At 37.4% G+C, this 19510-nt stretch overlaps 3 protein-coding genes across 6 annotated transcripts; all 3 read right to left on the bottom strand.

Moving 5' to 3' along the window:
* Positions 1-354: 354 nt before the first annotated feature.
* On the bottom strand, positions 355-3591 carry LOC130734575 (5-formyltetrahydrofolate cyclo-ligase, mitochondrial). Its single transcript, XM_057587055.1, has 7 exons — positions 3343-3591; positions 3091-3234; positions 2055-2204; positions 1423-1464; positions 1299-1344; positions 943-1013; positions 355-842 (listed from the first exon to the last, which is right to left on the bottom strand). Exons 1-7 carry the CDS (start codon positions 3572-3574, stop codon positions 706-708), a joined length of 822 nt encoding a protein of 273 aa, XP_057443038.1. The 5' UTR covers positions 3575-3591; the 3' UTR covers positions 355-705.
* Positions 3592-4470: 879 nt separating this feature from the next.
* On the bottom strand, positions 4471-7295 carry LOC130734574 (probable myosin-binding protein 5). The gene is made up of 3 exons (XM_057587053.1): positions 6330-7295; positions 4948-5781; positions 4471-4849 (listed from the first exon to the last, which is right to left on the bottom strand). The coding sequence occupies exons 1-3, from the start codon at positions 7066-7068 to the stop codon at positions 4830-4832; spliced, it is 1593 nt and encodes a 530-aa protein (XP_057443036.1). The 5' UTR covers positions 7069-7295; the 3' UTR covers positions 4471-4829.
* Positions 7296-10568: 3273 nt separating this feature from the next.
* LOC130734572 (polynucleotide 5'-hydroxyl-kinase NOL9-like) lies at positions 10569-16383 on the bottom strand. Of its 4 annotated transcripts, none has more exons than XR_009018003.1 (10): positions 16238-16383; positions 15134-15568; positions 13891-14176; positions 13730-13763; positions 13050-13219; positions 12710-12893; positions 12421-12601; positions 11933-12036; positions 10943-11070; positions 10569-10817 (listed from the first exon to the last, which is right to left on the bottom strand). XR_009018003.1 is itself a non-coding variant. In XM_057587051.1 (10 exons), exons 3-10 carry the CDS (start codon positions 14150-14152, stop codon positions 10764-10766), a joined length of 1113 nt encoding a protein of 370 aa, XP_057443034.1. In that variant the 5' UTR covers positions 14153-14176; positions 15134-15332; positions 16238-16383; the 3' UTR covers positions 10569-10763. The 4 variants fall into 4 exon arrangements, 3 of the variants coding, with proteins under 3 accessions (XP_057443034.1, XP_057443033.1, XP_057443035.1); XM_057587051.1 differs by having other exon boundaries at positions 11937-12036; positions 15134-15332; XM_057587050.1 differs by having other exon boundaries at positions 11937-12036; positions 16238-16382.
* Positions 16384-19510: the final 3127 nt, after the last annotated feature.

Below are 19510 nucleotides of genomic sequence, written 5' to 3'. Positions count from 1 at the left end.
TAAAGACTGTTTTAATGTTTTAATATGTTGTGGGTTTTAAAAGAAAATTTTCAGAATTTTTTTGTGAAATTCAAAGTTTTATTAATTATTTATCCAAGTGGCAAGCTGATATGGCCTGCCACATCAATTAATGAGTCCACGTCAACGAGTTCCGTTAGCTTTCTAATGGAAAATTAACGGAAGGACTAAAATCCCTCACGTAAGAAACAAGTGGGACTAAAATTGCTCGTTTTAAATATTGGGGAGGGAAATTGCACAAAGGTGAAAGATCAGGTAGCAAATGTGCAATTAAACTAAAGCAAATTCAAAATAGGAAAAAATGAAGGGTGCTGTTAACCAATGCTCACAGGACAATGTTGAAGAAGCAATCAATATCTCCACTAACAATATTATTCAATACATAAACATTACTGATTTGTGGGTCTCCAACAGGGAATCCCCATAGACATTGCAATGGGATTAATCCTTGGACAAGGGGTGGTACTTAGGTAAAGCTCTCCCAAGAGTGGCGACTCCAAACATTGCAGGTAAAGTTTGCTTGGACTCCCAGTCTACTTTCCATAGCAACCAACCACTATTGAGTAAATAAATACTCTTGATTGCTTAAAGAAGAAAATATTACAAACTTTTTAGATTCTCAAGATATTAATTAATTCTTAACCAGTGTTCTACGGGGCTTAGTATCAAATACCACAAGTGATACGATCATTGACACCTATCGAAGGCTTCTGTGCTGATGGGAATCACACCAGCTGGAGTTACAAGAGCATCAACCGGAACATCGGACGATGTCATTGGTATTACTCCTTCATCCAGTATTTGTTGGGAATATGACAGTGCAACTGCAAATACAAAGCCAAAGCCAAATTGGTTGATGATGAATAAATCTTGTAAGTTTGATTCCACCATAATTATATAATCCTACATGGAAGAAATGCATACCGAGCAAGGGCTGCTTCCAATTCCGTGTCTTTGCAAGGTGTTGGTAGCTCTCGAGGAAGGTATCATAGTAACTGTGGAAAGGGGGATTTTAACTTTTAAGAAACCTTGGCCTAAAATTTATATAGCTTTGTGATAATAAAATTCAGGAAATAAGAAGAGAAATGCCAAAAATCAAGGTTATGGGTTTGTGTAATTGTCACTATTCAAACGACCATGACAGTTTTGCACTGGTTAGTACTATAAGACAGGCCAGAATTATTAATTCTGCTCAGATATTCCTATACAATTGAGGCTTTATACAATATTAGAGAGAGATTTCACTTATTTTGACAGAATAAATAGATATAAAAACATACCCTCCGCCCCGGCCTAAACGTCTTCCAGTTCTGTCAAATGCCAGCCCTACGAAAGAGAAATAATAGCATATGATTAGCTGTATTCAAGCAAATATTTATGATTCCATAAGAACAAGAAATTTACCAGGCAAAAGCAATAAATCGACTGGGTCATCCGCCTGCATAACTGCACCAAATCAGAAGGTTGTTGATATTGGCCAATCAGGAATTCAGGATAATTAGAAAATACATTAGATGGAAGTCAAACCTACAAGAATCAGAACAATATAATTAAATGCACAAAAATAGTTGAGACAGGGAGAAGAGTGCACATAATTTGTATGTGGTCCTGAGGAAGAAGCTTCATAAAAGTTAATGCACTTTTTCTTTTTTCTCTTTGAAATAAAAACAACTCGAATCTTTTAGCTGAAGAAACCCTGATTAAAATATGTGAATTACAAAAACACTAATGGCATCTAAGATGTAGACAAGCTGATCGTGTCTTGAAACTGCTTGATGCCCATAGGAACAGCAGACTGTTGAAATGACACTAAGCAAAACTAAAAAACTTGACAAAATTTTAGATTCATGTACTGTTATTGATTGACTTCACAATAGTAGCATTTTGCAAACGAACCAAATTTAGATTCGGAAGTTAAGCAACTTGTTTTTGCAATTTTCTATATCTGAGACAGTTTAAAATGTTCAAGCAGTGAGACAAGAGAATTTGGCAGTAAATAAAAAGAAGGAAGCCAGTAAAGAAAAAGAAGCAGGTACCATCTTCTCGTGCATTCCCATCAGCATCAACTGGAGCTGGTTCTAAAATGTCCATTGAGTTTGCCACAAGATCATCAATACGCGATATGTTGAGCATACGCATGTGACTATTTTTATCCTCCACCTGTGGTACGTACAGTTTTTTTCCTCCTGCATATGTTCATCTTGTCTCGATCAAGAAAATATATAGATACTCCAGTAGAATTAGAAGATTATATTTTGGAGGCAAGGGTTAAAAACTGCTGCAGGATTCTAAGAAAATGTAAAGAATAGGTAAAAGGAAAAGAAAAATGTATACAAAGCATATCTGGTATTAAAAAAACAAAAACTCTTATTCAGGAATGTTTGGTACGAAAAAGTTCCTTAATATCCTATCATTAATCATGTTTAATGACAGATTGAAAATATTTAATTCCAAATCCTTATTCAAAGACAGAACCAGAAAAATGGGTAAAGGGGCGAAATTTTATCACATTCAGGAAAATTACAATGGCTAATTGAAAAAGGCGGAATAAATTTTTTAGGGGCAAATACAATATTTAAACACTAATCTATTATGAAAAAAATGTCTCTTCAATGCGTCAACTGCCCCATTTTTTATGACCTAGTTTCATCCATGTCTTATTAATTTAGAGTTAGACTACAAATTTCCTTCAACTAACCCCACCCCTTAAACTATAAAACTATCCTCCATATGATCTACCCTTATTGGTTCTTCTACAACTCTTCTCCACACATCCATATAACTCAAGATCATTGTCAAATAGTGGTTATAGCAGCGATATAGCATAGTGTAGCGCTCTGAGGGCTCACGCCTACTCTGCTATCTGCCGCTATTTCACACTTTGACGGTTTGAAATAGCGGATTTTTGGCTTTCCGTTATTTTCTGCGATCCGCGATTAACAACACTGCCCAAGACAACACTCAATCATCTTATCTTCAAACCATAAAGTAGTAATAAAGTTATTGTTCTAAAATCTAATTTATCATAAACAAAATCCACTGTTTGAAGATTATAAGAGAAGGCATACATACCAGTGGCGGCGGAAGGTTGCAGAATTTCCGACAATAGTTTCGACGTATCGACTTCGCGTAAAGCGCTGCAGCTAATGTATGCACATAACCTAGCACTAGATTTGAACCACGGAGCTCCCAGAATGATGTCTTGAATAGCATTATCTGAAAAAACAGAAAATTGACAGAGTGAACTTCCATTTCCCAAATGAATTTCTAAAGAGGATTGAAAAATTGATGGTTGAAGAATGAGAAAACAGGAAGTGAACCTACCTTGTTGAGATCTGAGAGAAGGGTCGATGGATTTGAGGGTTTTCTTGACCTGAGTTCGAAGAATTCGTTTCTGTTTGAATATGGCGTCGAGATCATCGTGGTTGCTGCTGCTGCTGCTGTTCGTCGTTGTCATCTTCAACTGCCCACACGGTCGCCGGAATAGTTGCAAGCTAGCCACACCCTTTGTTGCTGCTCTTGTGTACCACCCTGTCATCATACTCTCTGTTTTCATCTTTTTCTCACTTTATTTTATTTTATTATTAACTAATAAAAAAATCACAAACTCTCCCTCTTGGATGGGTTTGATTTGATGCCCTTTCAAGGTATCATATCTTAAGTACAATGCTTGCTTAATTATGGATGGTTGGTTTAAATGCTAAATGTTACATTTCTCTTAAATTTATATTTTAAAATCTAAGTTTTATGAATGGGAAAAACTCTCCGATTGAAAGGTACGATTTCCATGGAAGAAGCAATCATTACATTGGAAGTTATAGAATGTAGCGTTTGGAGATAGAACGAAACATGACAGAACGACATAGAACGTAACGAAATCTTTAATATATAGGATGAAGATCACCCGTTGCATATTCCTCTTCCCCGTCCCTGTCCGTGTACTTATTTGACGCCAACTCAATTAAAGAGACACGTCAGTTTTCTTATAGAATCTAACACCGTCAATTTTTCTCATGATCAGTTGATCCGTTCATCTTTGTCCAAACTCTCCACAAAACCGCCGGCATGACGAAGATCATCTGTCACATATTCTTGTCCATGTCCGTCCACTTATTTCACATCAACTCGAGAACGTCACTTTGTTTTATAAAAACATAATGTCGTTAAACGAGCAAAGAAAGAGAAGAGAGATAAGTGATAAATGTGACATATAATATGATTTGATAAGAAAAGAGAGATTGAGAAAAAAATTGGATGAATGTTATATGAGTGTTTAGGTGTCTAAAAATTAAATTGCTTGGTAACAAGAAAAAGGGTGGTATGTAGATCAGAGGAAAGGGTTTTGATTCAATAATACTCACTTTCTCTTGATGAATCTGCTACATTTTGATGGAATTTCTACTACTCTTCTGAAAAGACTTAGAGCTTCATGTAGCTTCAGAGCCAGCAGTATATAATATGTATTTCTTCATTGCAAGAAAGAAGTACAAACTAATAAGAAAATTGGAACTTTTGACAATAGTATAAACAACAAAATCCTAGACAAAGTTTGTCCAAACGATCCTAGTGAAAGTTAGACAATCTCAGAAATTGGGGGCATTCATTCAAATCCTATTAAAGGACATGATTTGAGATTTCAAGTCGTTGACCTCTACATTTATATATTCTACACAGGCAGAAGAAAGTCATCCATGCTTCCAACACTTGAGCTGCCCCATGGCAAAACACTCACAATCTCCCCACAAAAAGCTATGTTCTTTATGATCACAGCCACATGAAATTCAATTATCTTCATGTCACAGCACTACAAGCTAACCTTCAATTCCTTTTCCTGTCACAGAACAATCATTATAAGTAATAGTACTAATAAGCACAATTACTACAGAATTGAAACACTGGCTATCCATAAGAGCATGTTTGCTACATTACCTGTCTCATTGTCTATAGTACTAACACTCTCGGTGTCAGAGCTAGATTGTAAGGGATAAATTCCATTTTCTGCAAAGGGTGTTCTATTTTCTATCTTCTTCATGCGGCCAAGAATGTATGTTTTCTCCGCTTTAAAATCTTTGACTTGCTCAATGTACCTTACCCCTCCATTTTCTGACACTGCTTGATTAGAATTCAGGCCTTTCTCTCCGTTATTATCATCTCCTTCATTTAGAGAGCCGGTACCACTATGAGATGAGTGAACTTCCTTTAAAACATCTTCTTCTGCTAAGGACCCATATTTGTTTCTATAAATATCCAATGCAGCTTCCAAAACTTTGATCTCTTCCTCTCTTTTGATAAGCATGTCATTACTTGCTTGCAGGGCTTCTTCATCATACTCTGCCTGCTCCTCCATCATTCTCTGGTACTGCAAAGCTTCCATCTGCACCGCTGCTTTCTCCGCCTGCAACCGCGTGATCATGGCCATTGCGTTGTTAGCGGCAACAGCTGAAGCACTTCTCTCTTCATCCAGCTCCATGTACAATTCCATGAGCGATTTGCGGTCCAAACGAACTTGCCTCTTCAAATTGTTGACAATCGCATCATCAAAGTCATTTTGAACAGTTATCTCATTTGAGTCAGAGGCAAATTCTGTTTTCTCTAGGGGTGATTTCCTGTTTGTCTTGAAAGACCATCTGGGGCTGTTGTTTGCTGAATCTGTGAGTGGGATTCCAAAGAACTTGTTGCCCCTTGAGAAAGTTGGGGTCAGTTTGTTGGACTCATCGTTTAAATCATCCCCTTCTGCCAATAGAGGTTTGGTGTCTTCCCTCACTGTATAGAACAAAAACATTATCATGTACCATGGTAAGTGATGCCATCCTTGCATATTTTGAATCATTTGTTTGACTTTAGTTAAAGCATATAGCAAACAAAAACTCAAAGAAGACCAATAACATATTTGGTTAGGCAATCGAAAAAGCCTCATAATCATGTTTGAGGAGAAACTACAAACTCTAGCTTCTGGAGTTACCCTGCTTTGAATTGCGTGTTCACGGCAAATTCAAATACACTACAAAAGATGTAAACTTTGGTATAAAAACTCAAAGACTAATAGCATATCTGATATGGCCATAAAAACCTCATAATCACGTATGAGGAGAAACTATGAAGTGTAGCTTCTAGAGTTACCGTGATTTGAATAGTGTGTCCAATTCACTACATGAATGAGAAATCTTTCTACATTTTATTTTAAAGTCAGAATTAATTTCGGTGAGAAGCCTTGGTGAATGACATGAGTTGTAAAATTGAATGTGACGAAAGAGAAACTAATTCAAAGATGCTAATAGGCTAAGGAAATTCATGTTTTGCAACATACTCACATTTGACATTCTGACTATTGACATTGAAGCCACCCTCATCCTCTTGAAGCTCTGAATCATCTGACATGAACTTGAGCTCTGAGTACCTGATGCGAGGCGTATCGAGAGCATTAGTTTCCTCAGTTTTTGAAGGAAAAGCTCGCGGTGATGGAGTCGGAGCCCGCGCAATAAACGATCCTGAGTGCTTCACTTTTCCATAAGAAGACTTGACCTTCAATGGCTCTCCACAGCAAGAACACCTCTGAGTGCTGCTCCTATCAGCCTGCATCATCACCCCATCATCATCCTTCAAACTCAGCTGCATTGGTTGTCCATCCTCAACAAAGCAATCAAGATCCTTATGCAAAATCCCCACAAGGGACTTGTAGGTTCCGCAATCCGATTCCTTCTCCGTCGCGAACGAAAGCAAGCAATTTTCACACATTTTCCTTATGTCAGAGAGCTTCTTGTGGTTGTGGCAAAATGCCAAAGATGACATGTCTTTCTTGTGAGCCTCACAGACAGACTCATTGTAATAGAAATCAGGGTTTCTGTGAACAAGTACATGATCCAACCTTGTGCATAGCCAACAAGGGATTTGCAATTCAAAGAACCTCGCGAATTCGTTGGCCACAAATGCAAGAAACCCATCAAGGAAGAGAATGAATATCAGCACCCATTCAAGCAGCACGTAGATCACAAAGTGTGGGAACCTGCCCATCTCTTCTTCAACAAAATGCGAGAATGAGCGAGAAGCCATGAATGAATGAATGAAAACAATCAACTTTCTGCAATTTTTAGTGCTGCTGAAGATTATTAATATTAACAAAAGGGAAAAAAGTGGGTATAGCTCAGAATGTGGCAAGATGGAGGAAGATCGTGATCATGACCTTGTTTGAGGACGAGATCAGGATCTTTCTCTCTCTGTCTCTGTGTATGTCTCTCTGATCACTAGCACGCATGCAAGGGAAGGAAAGAGATAATGTGATTGAAAACAAGGTTGGTTTTTCTGAGTTATGGATGGTGGAATTCGATTAGCCATAAATAGAAGAGAAACAGTTGTTTGTTGATGGAGGCTCTTAGGCAGACAATTACCTAGAATAACGGTCTATCATGGGCTCTTCTTTCTTCCATTTTTGTTTTTCCAAACTACAAAAACAGATATATCTCATCCTTTTCCAATGGAAAGCCAATAGAACCTTCAACAGGTTTTTTCACATAACACACTGAGGATTGTATTTGTACCTCAAACTCAAAGATTATAAGGAGTTTCTTTCTTTCTTAGCACCCTTGAATTGGACTACTACTACTACTTAAGTTATGGGGATTGATATGTTACACTTTACCCACACTTTTGAAATGATAGTAATTTGAGGGATACACACTCATAATAATTGAAAACAATACTAGCTAGTCATCATTTTGCATTTTTGTAAAATACTTATGTTCAAATTAGTACATGTTCATCCTAAAATTCGCAATGGCTACTTCGGTAGTCGAAGAGGCTAGCAAACCGCAGTATAGGATTAGTCATTGGAGGAATAGTCGTGGTTACACGACTAGTTGTTGGTACAACAGAGCCAAACGACTGAACGAAAATAATCATGCACTTTGATAAAATTTGTGGACAAATATAGAAGCTTGGACAAGAAGGAAAAGATATTTTAGAGCTTATAGAATATTCTCACGTTAGTATTTCTACTTTAAACAATAATTGAAGTTTCTTTTCTTTTTTTTACATTTTATATTAACACATTTCAATGTCATCATTATAATATTTCTTTTTGTGGTAGTGTACTATCTTGTGAAAGTTGTTTGCAGTTATTTGGCATGTGTACTATCATGCATGACATTTTGTATTGTTTTTTAATTTATTGGTATTGATTAATTTGGATTGTTTCATACCATTTGGAAATGGATTTGATGTTTTAATGATATGTGACTGCCATTTATGTGCACTACTCCATGCTTTTTGATACAATTTTTGTATAATTTTCATGTTATTTGGTACTATAATAGATTTATTTATTTTTTGATTTCGAAATAATATTTTTGAGATTGTTTTTTATATTTCAGGCATAATATTATTTTAATATAACAATCCAATCAACCTGCCCGATCCAACCCAAACATCATGAAATCCAATCGAACCCAACTGGTTTACCTTTGATTGGTTTGGATTCTATTTAGACTAAAAATTGACCCAACCCAACTCAACCCATGTGCACCCCTAGCTCCGGTAGAAATGTTCCCGCGAGTTGGGTATAATTATTGTGATGAACATAGGGAAGCGATTAGGTTGTATATGTTGTAGAGGCGGCAGGTTGCACCTACCCCTACTCCTGCTGGTCAGCCACCTACCGCGGTTCCTGCTCAAGGATTGGAGGCTCCTCATTTGAAGCTATGCTTTGCTTTTTCTAGCCGAGCAGTAGGAACTCTCTGTATTCATAACTACTATGTAAACTAGTATTGAACCTGTGTCATGGACGACTATAATACGAATATGACACAAATTGGTAATACAAAAATGAATTGAACACATGTACGTCATAAAAACATTCAAATTTTAATCAAATCAATAAAAACATGTTTATAAACTACATTCGTTGTTGTTGGACATGTCTTTTCTTCATCACCAATGACAATAATCTTTAACCCTTGTTTGCTTGTAACTCTTGAAAGCGCCACATACTATTGGGCATGAGTAAATACTGGTCTTTGAAGGTATATGTCAATATGAGAAAGACATTGCCATTGACTCTTATTTATTGTCATTATAAAACATAATGATAATGGAGATTGCCTTCTTTGAAATTTAAAAGGATAACCTGAATACCTGATTCAGAAGGGATCATAGTCATCTTGGTTAATAATATTTTACGATCTGCACATCTTCAAATAAGAATCGTAGCTACAATTACATTTTTTTTCAAGTTAATTTGTGATAAGTCTTGTCCAATTACACAAGATTTAGATCCCTCATGTGTTAATCTCACATGATCGTCATGTGAAAGATTTGGACATTTAATTACTTTTTTAATGAAATCTGATGGTTAATATTATTTTCCACCACAATTTTAATTTTCTCTCTCCATATATTCATTAAGGGCTCAGATTTAATTAAAATAGAATTAAAGACTCATATCTTCACATGACATGGTCACGTGAGAATTAACACATGAGGGGATCCAAATCCCATTACACAAACCATCAACTTGGTCAATGTTTCTTATTAGCATAATAGGAGCTCCAATTTTCAACACCAATCTATGATTTGACAAGCCAATGTTAATTTCACTAAAAAACTTAGTAGTGAACCATTCACTTTGAACGTCTCTGTATCCTCATTTGATTTGCAAATTGTGTCAAAGCTTAAGTACTCCTTTGTATCTCCTAGTATTTGAGATAATATACTCATTGACCTTGGAAACCACATCTAAGGGAGCTGTTGAAAATAGGAGAGTTTTCATCATTGTTGTAGGTCAGTTGACGAAGTAAAAGAAAGACTGAAAAATGTGTTTTTTCAAAGTACATGCTGAAAGTGATGAAGGATGTTAAGAGTCTCCAAGTATAACTTTGAGTCTCTGACGAGTAATGATATATACACACCTCACCATAGTTATAAAACTCGGACCGGACCGGCCGGTTCGACCGGTTGAACCGGGAACCGGACCCTTGACCGGTCCGAGCCATTAAATGGATCGGGCATGTAATTGAACCGGTATGAACCGGTTTGGACCGGCCGGTTCAGGTAATAAACCGGCGACTCGGCCGGTTTTTTTTGGACCGGTCAGTCTTTTTTTTTTTTTTTTTCTGATTTTTCTTTTTTTTTTTGGTCGAAACTGTTTTTAATGTGGCAGTCTCAAAAAAGAGTGTGATAAGATATCAATAAGGTACCAAGCAATTAGTGGTAACTTTGACACTAAAAAAAAACTGACACCTTCAGAATTGGCGGGTGCTATGGGACTTCTATCCCAGAGACCTTAGTGTAGTGTTGCTTTGCTTTTCATTTTGTTTTTCTTTCGTTTTATTACAAAGAAAAAGCATATTCTTAAGCATTCTTCAACCGATAAAACATCCTATCTCGCATTCATGATGCAACAAAGCCATGGATGTAGTGATCCACATTAACAACTACAAAGAAAATTATTGTGTTTACTTAACAACTACAAAGAAAATTATTGTGTTTACTTCAAGTAAAGAATTGGATCAATAGCTTGTAAGCCTATGTAAGACAATTTTCAGTTGAAAGAAATCACATAACACATAAGTCAAACGAATTTAATTAGAGAAACAATTTTACATCCTCTTTTTTCCTACAAAATTGGTTGGATTTTCTTAACTCAGGCATACGTAAGTTATACTCTATGTGCTTCCATGAGAAAGGAAGAATGTATAATAATTGGTTATTACCAAGTTACGACAATGGTCCTCTTTGCTACCTCGAGAAAATTACTAACTTGTAGTCAATACATCTGCTGACATGTAAGGCGATATGCATCCCTGGACCTGAAAAGAAGACATTCTTTCTCATGAAAATGTTCGCTATTTCAAAATAAAAACAATAAAATTTGAGAAATTATCTTGTTCTATAAGACTGTTAAGAAGGAAAAGGATATAAAACTATCTCTTACCTGCAATAAACAAATGGGAATTTGGATATAACCTTGTAGCAAGAGGTTGACTTTATCCAGAGAACTATGTGGCACAGGTGTAATCACATAGAGCACACCTTTGATTGTGTCAATACCCCTCACAATCCCTGAATCATAACAAATCAAGATGTTTTTAACAGTAAAGATGCATAGAATTATCCAAATGCATAACAAGTAAAAGACTAACTGTTGTATTAATTGTGTGCTCATCAATAACAGAAACTACTACAGACTACAGAGGACAAGATAGCTTAAAAAAGGGTTGAGATCCCTTAAGATATAGTTTCCTACTTTCCTTGAGATGTTATTGCAAGATTAATCGATGCTGATTAACTTTACAACCAACAGATATACAAGGGCCCAGTTTGGAAGAGCTTATTTAAGCTTATCTGACAGCATAAGCTCTTATGCCAGTGTTTGGGAGAGCTTATGCAAACATCTTATGGCCTGCCATAAGCTATTTTCAGCTTATTTTCATAAGCTACTCAGGACAGCTTATGAAAAACAGCTTATGCTTATATACAGCTTATTTTTAATTTATTTCAATAAAATTTTAAAAATAGCTTATGAATAAGCGCTTATGTCATAAGCGCTTATGACCATAAGCGCTTAATTAAGCTGTTTTTCCAAACGGGGCCAAGATCTAATGAAGCCAAACAATGAACATAGATTCCTTTCACCGTACTTTTCTGCACCTCACAGCTACCCGAAGTTTGAAACTGATATCAAGCTCAAATTTTTAATTTATCTTTTAATCAAGATTAGAATGTTCCTTTTGTTTATGAAGCCTTCCAGAGATTAAAACTACATAATAGGGGGCTTTCAGCTAGTTTGCAATACTACGACGGCAATCTAATTTCATTTTTAAATCTAAAATTTCAACTTTGCAATAGCATATCAGTAAACTAACATTTATTTCCCAGCCAGACATAATGAGATATTTTAGAATTTGAAAGGCAATCAAATTACCTACCAAGACCAAGACACCAAGGTAAATTTTCAGGTCCTTCAGAATCAACTGCTAAACCAACAATGCTAGCATTCAAACTGTAGAACATCTCAGAGCTTGGGACCTACAAAAATACAGACAAACCATAAGAGAATGTTCAGCTCACCTTTAAAAGAAAAAAATTAGATGTAAGAAGTATTGTTGAAATTCCTAACAAGGAAACATAATATGTTTATCTCTATTACTCTATATTAAAAAGATTTAAAATTCAAAGTCGGCTTAGAATATCAAATGCAACAAAACCCAAACTTAAAAGGCAGCTATATCACCAGACTCAACCATTGTTGAGCTTAGGAAGGGTTAGATGCACATTACTTTATCTTCATAGTAAAGAGGAAGTTTCTGCAACTACTACCTGTGGCCATCAGGTCACAAGGCAGCAAACTTACAGTTATACTAAGGGCTCACTATAGACTCAGAAAAGATAATAAGCAAAATTTAAAACAACCTCACGATGAAGATGTTGAATCTTTATGCTTGCAATGGGAACTTCATAAGGACAGTGGGAGGCCAACGAATGTGCAAGTTCCTTGATTGTAGAAATATCTGAATCACTGGGAAAGCACTGTCTGAAATATGCCATTATTCGTAAATCACGCAGGAGACGTGCATCCTTCTGAACAAGCACCCTGGGGAAACAAATAGGGATATTCTATAATACTTGATGCAGAAAAAGTAAATAATAAAGGGACCAAACTAACAGCTGCAGTTGATAACTTTCTGATCAGATTGCTTACGATCTATTTAGTGAGTCCTGACGAGCTGAATTTATCTCAATTAAGTTGATTGTTCCATTATGTTCCCCATCTAACCAGAACTGTCCAGCAGGTAAATTCTTATTTTCACTGGAGATGCTTATCTTAACCACATGTGTTGGACAAATATATTTCAACATGTCCACTAATACAGAATAACCAACACCTGAAATGCAACAGAAAAGAATCCACTGAATTAGTACCATGATAGATGATATATTGTTATTATTGTTCTAAGACAGCATTAGTTTATGTGCAGTAAAAAAAACAATTGCAGGGTTAAAAAGAATCAGATTAATAACTGAAAAAGAAATGATATTACCTTTCACCCATCCAGGAGTATTCACAATAAGAGGCAAGTCAATCATAGGAGAATTTTCTTCCTTATCAAGGGAGCAATACTCCTTTCGATAATAATCATATATCGCAAATACATAATTTAAGTATGACGTTGGATCTCTCTTTGAAGAAACATCACCAAAGAAAAGGCACCTGTAACAGATTACATTAAAATAACAGATAGTGAGTCAAGCAAGCCCACATGTTCAATTGATCATTCAAATACACATGGATTGGATGACACATATAATTCAATACTTAGAATTATAGATCCGACAAACAGATCATTAATATAATCCACAGTACAATGTATTAAAAATAAAATGGAGCCAACCATAAGAAGAAAGAAAGAAAGAAAGAAAGAAAGAAAGAAAGAAAGAAAGAAAGAAAGAAAGAAGAGTGCCTAGGACCTCTGCACTTATTAGAGTTCTACTTAATCTGGAAAACATATAATAAACCTCCCTAGTAGCAATACATAATAATCTTAATCTAACAGATGAAGAATACAAAAGTTGCTAAACTTTACATGGTCCACTACATCTGAACAATGAATTGATGCTTGGTAGGAGCTTCGTTATATATTTTAAATTCAAAGCAACAATACAAAGTCCTAAAAAGACAGATTCAGTCCCCAAATGATTGAGATGGGATAAAACTTAATACCTCTCTGGTGTTTTCAGGCACGGAATGGTTATATCTAAAATAGTAAAAAAAAGAATTGTCATTGTCCGACTCAATATCCAGTGTAAATAACTTTTAAAAGATTATAATTTATAAATCTTCTTGTTTGATGTAAAAATTATCATAGGGATTCTTTAACCTACCAGGAGTTTCTTGGTGGACAATGGTAAGTGATAGAAAAGCAGGAGCAGTGAACTCAGGTTGGCCTACATCAGTATCCAGATAAGCGACTCTGCTATATCTGTGCAAGAGGACGTTTAGGAGATAGCGGGAGAAGATTGTCTTCCCACAGTTCTTGGCCCCACATATGAGAGTAATAGGAGGCGTTGAACTGTCTGCAATGGACCCTGCAGCCTCTGACCACTGCTCTGGGATGTATATGTCTGGTGAAGGGGAGGAACCCATCTCTGTCTCTCTATCTCTATGAAACTGCAAGACAGCTTTACTTAATTAAACAGCTTTTTAGCCACTGAGTCATACAAATATGAAAGCACTGTGGTGAGTTCAGTGTGGGCCAATCATGCCCAACCAACATATTTTGACTTAAACACTAAATCTAAGCTGAAATGAATTGGCTTCATAAGCTTTTGTGTATGTGATTACATTTGAAACTCAAGGTAAACTTGTGAGAAAGAAACATACCAAAGTCAAAGTTAATTCAAACAACTGAATACATTCATGTACTTCTCAATTTTATCAAGTCCAAGATCCAAATTCTAAACCACTACACAAATGCCCACTACATACATATTGATTTATATGATTCATACTCCATACTTATGAGGAACGTTACTTTAATTTTTTTTTGTAAAAATGAGATTATAAATAAAGATCTATACAAAAACTCATAAATATTGTAATCATTTTAAGTAAAGGAGCTAATTATTGTATAATGTAATTTCACTATTTTGGCGGAGCCAAGATTTTTGTGGAGTCTGGGCAAGATTAAGCCTAAGTGTCTATTTTGAAAACCATAATCGAATATATGGATAAATGGCCCCAAACTTTAGAACCACAAGAATGAGACATCGCACACACAATCAAACTTAATTCAACCAGAAATAAAACAGTAGAAATTTGACGCAAGAATGAAGCATGAAATATATAGAAAATCTAGCAAACAATGTCAGAAAAATGATAAAAGAAGTTTCATTCACAAAAGCAATAAAAGCATACTATTTCATAAATCAGGTATACCACACTAGGTTTTCAATTGAAGCTGCATGAAAACATTCAGGACAATTGTAGAATGGGTAAATCGTAGTATCATAGAGCATATACCAACGGAAGTGGCTTGTGAATCATAGTAAATTAAGGAACTTGAATTGCTGAGTGAACAAATTCATGTGTCATTACAAGTTAAATCAATGGAATCAAAACTTTTACCTGCAAAATCAAGCCAGGGCTGTGTGGGCCTGTGGACTGTGGTGGGTGCGGTGCGTGTGGGCGTGGCTCTGTGGGCGTGCCGCCGGGGCTGCACCGCTGCGGTCGGCGTGAGAGCTGTCAGCCAAACGGCGTGACGGCGGCGGCCGGCGATTAAGGACGGAAGGAGAAGATCAAAACAGAGGGTGTTGTGCGGCTAGTTCTGATCGTGAAAGAGGAAGGAGGTGAGTGAAAAGAGAGATGGGCTACGTATTTTTTTGGTTTTTGGTTGAGGGATGGACCAGGCTTAAAAAGAATTGTGTCTTATGTTTTTTGCCCAGGTTGAACTAATAAAAAAACCAAGGTTATTAGAACTGGACCTATGATCAAACCGGAGGATATTAGTTTAAGGTTCACTGGTTCAACTGTAGTTGCTCCGAGGTCCAACCGGTATTACCGCTATAAATTAAATAATTTAATTTTAAAATAAATATATAATATATAAAGTAATTTGAAATGAAAAATAATATCAAAACTCCATACTACAAATAAAAGATACAGAAAATAGTCAAAATTAGGTAAGATTGAAATACATAGTCAAATTATGGACAAATCTAAAGAAATTTCAAAGAGGGCCCCAAAAATTCAGTAATGATAATGACTATATCAACACAATCACATAGGCTATCTATCTCCTTCCTGCGGTATTACTGTATTAGCACAAAGCTCCCAGCAAACAAGTATATAGATATAATTTCATTTAAAAAAAAGTATATAGATATAATTAATTAATTATAAACTCTGAAATCAAAGTCTACAACAAATTAACAAATGGAATGAAAACTGTTGTGATTAAATTCAAATACAGGTCTAGCATAGGTTAGTTAAAGGCACTGCCATATGTACTCAGACAAGACAAGTAATGTGAAGTACTGAAGTGTGATGCCTAAAGGCCCTAAACGCTATAAAGGATAGGGTAGTGTGCACTGTATGAATAAGAAGAATAGAAAAACTTTTATTCACTTTACTTTTCTTTTCCTCTCTCTCGCTTTACTTTTCCTCTCTTTCTTTGTCAATTTGCTCTAACATAAACAACAACATAACAGAAGAGCAAGAATAGGACCGCACCAGAAAAACGGAGCGGCAGCGTTGACGACGACAGCCGGAGCGCAGCGACGAACGGAGAGAAGTGGCGGGGCGCGATGGTGGGAAGAGATTGGCGGCGCGCGGAGGTGGAAGGAACGTCGTTTCTGTTTCGTTATTTTTTAGTCTCAACTTCCAGGGTTGCAGTTTCTTTCCTTTTTTTCTTTTGAATCCTCTTGCTTGGCATGGGCTGGGCCCATTTTTTCAAAAAATGAAAAAAAAAACCAAAGAAACCTTAAACCGCCCAAAACCGCCAACCGACCGATTTTCACCGGTTCACCTGGTTTGATGCCGCTTCTCCCGGTTCTTTTCCCAGACGGTTTTGTAGGTGTTTTGGACTGGATTGGGGTCCGGTTCCCAATTTAACCGGTTGAACCGACCCGGTCCGGTCCGGTTTTGATAACCATGAAAAAAACCATTTCTATACATATGAACCATTTCAATGGAATCAAAACTTTTACCTGCAAAATCAAGCCAGGGCTGTGTGGGCCTGTGGACTGTGGTGGGTGCGGTGCGTGTGGGCGTGAGGGCTGGCAGCCAAACGGTGTGATAGCAGCGGCCGGCGAGTCGGGGTTTGAAACAGAGGGTGTTGTGCGACTGAAAAAGGAAGGAAGTGGAGTGAGAAAGTGAGAGAGAAGGGCTACGTTTTTTGGTTGAGGGATGGACAAGGCTTAACAAAAAAAATGAATGTCTTATGTTTTTTTTTTCCCAGATTGAACTATTTTTTTCCTCTACGGCCCAAATATAATTTATTTTTGCCACAGAGGCCGGGCCATAAATCAGCCCCTACGTTGAAGGAACCTAGGGCTGCACATGGGTTGGGTTTGATAGATTTTCAAGCTAATCAGGATCCGAAGTGATCAAAACTGTTTGGGTTGGGTTGGGTTGGATTTCGGGAATTTTCACCTACGAATCCGAACCAACCCAATCCGACAATTTTCAGGTTGGTTTGGATGGTTTGATTGCATGGGTGGACCCACTTGTAGGCTGGGTGTGGCCAGATTTTTTTGAGTTTTTTTAATATCGTATATAGCGGCAGTTATGGATCCGCCGCTAAAAGTTTTGTGTTAATGTATGGCGACGGTCGAAAGCGCCGCCATAGCTTAATAAGTAAAAAATCAAAATCAAGCTTAACATCAAATTAGAACGCGGTTTTTCTTTCTTTCTTTCTTCCATTGCTACTTTTTGGCATTCATCACCTTAAAACCCTTTTCCCCCTCTCCCAGATCCTCCTGATTTTGAACCTCCCAGGAAGAGGAAGAGCAAGAGAAAGCAAGTTGAAGCCTCTGAGGAGAATGATCCCTCTGATGGTGATGACCATGATGATGATGAACCACCACCTCAGAAGAAGGCCAAGAAGGTCAGGATTGTGACTCAAGTCACTCATCTGCAACCAACTCAGGAGCCTGCTAGACCTGCACCCTCTACCAGAGTCACAAGATCTGCAGCTAGAGCTTCAAGTAAGTTTGTTGTTCTTTCAGATGATGATTTTAATTTGCTTGATGCAATTCATGATCAAACCAATCCTGAACCCACACCAATCAATCAATCAACCTCTCCTCCTTCACCCCCTAGGGCCTCATTCTTCCAACCCTCCATTGAGGAAGAACCCCTCTGGAAAATGCTCCAAGCCAACAAACCCTCTGCTTCCACCTCACCTATTATCCTTCCATACAATCCAGAAACCTCTGAACCACAAGTCATTGAAACACAAGCCTCTGATAAAACCACCTCTGAACCACATACACACACTCACTCTGAACGTGAAATTCTCTCTCCTGGTCCCTCTGTTTCTTTTCCAACAAATGTTCCTTTCTCTTCTCCCTCAAATGAATCTAAAGCCAATCGCAAATTCTTTCAGATTGCAAGAACTATGATTTCTGACATTCCTGCACATTTCAAAACTGTTCCTAGTCCAAACCGCTACACTGGACCAAGGCCAGAACCTCTGGTTGCTCCGGATTTCCCACTCCAAGCAGTACGTCTAGCCTCAATGCTTCCTCCACCTCCTCCTTTTCAAACCACTCTTTTTAGAAAATGCTGAATCAGTCTCAAACCATTCCTCAGACAAATCACCAAACCCTGAGACTGAAACCTCTCATCCAAATCCTGAGACCAACATATCTGCACATCAGACTCTGCAGGTTGGCTCTCCCTCTGAGGTAGCAAGTAGCAACCACTCTTCATCACCTGAACCTACCTCTCCCTTGTTCCATACACCTACTCTGGACCAACCACCCTCCTTGATTGCATCAACTCATTTCATCATGAAGCATCTTTAAAGGTTCGCAATGTGCATGGTCGCACTGACCTGAGTGAGCATCCAAACTTGGTTGTGGAGGATTGGGATCGTTTGTGTTCTTGGATGGTTGACCAAGTTCCGGTGATGGTTGGTTTCTTAAATGCTGAAAAGGATAAGTGTGTTGAAGCTGCCACTCAACGCCTCAGAAGAAGAGAAGCTCTGAATGAACAGCTGATATTCTGTTATAGACGAAACCAGAAGGAAGAAAGAACAAGAAGAAGAAACTTCAGGGATTGAGGCAGAACAACGTGAAGCTGCAAGGTTGCAAGCTCTAGAACAAGCAGCATTATTACAAGCTGAAGCTGAGGCACTCAGAAATGAAGCACTTAGAATTGTTCCAATTACTGATGTTGCTTCCACATCTGCTCAAGTTCCTCACTCTGATGAAGCTACAACGTCTGCTCAACCTCAGTCAGATTCAAGGATTGATATCATTGAACAAAGGCTCAACTCTCATGAAGTTCTCCTTCAAAGTTTGAAAGGTATGTGCACAGAACTGCTTCGGAGGACACCTAAACCCTAGTTTTAGGAACTCTCTTCTCTCCTGTTTTATCCTTGTTGATTTATTTTCCTGTATTATGTTTTTCATTTTCATGTCTATCTATTTTGAACCTTGTTTCTTTATCTATTCTCGTGTTATTCTATTATCATATTCATTATGTGTTGCATAATACTTGTTTATCATAAACTTCATTTCATGCATACTCATTAACCACCAACCAAATTTTTTATTAATAAGAAATTGCATACAAGAATTGCTACATTAAAAGGGAGGATTCTTCCTCATTTCTCTACACTGCCTACACATCGTTGCTTTCTCAAGCTCCAGACGATGCTGCCTATACTCTAAGAGGACTAAGCTCTGGCGCAGCTCCTGCCTGTGAGGACCCGCCACCACCGTCTCCAGAGTCGCCTCTATTGCTCTGATTTCCTCATACAACTCCAGCTCCTTCTGA

The sequence above is a fragment of the Lotus japonicus genome, chromosome 1 (assembly GCF_012489685.1).
Source record: "Lotus japonicus ecotype B-129 chromosome 1, LjGifu_v1.2".
In the NCBI taxonomy this organism is placed as follows: domain Eukaryota; kingdom Viridiplantae; phylum Streptophyta; class Magnoliopsida; order Fabales; family Fabaceae; genus Lotus; species Lotus japonicus.
This window is presented reverse-complemented; position numbering and strand designations above follow the sequence as displayed.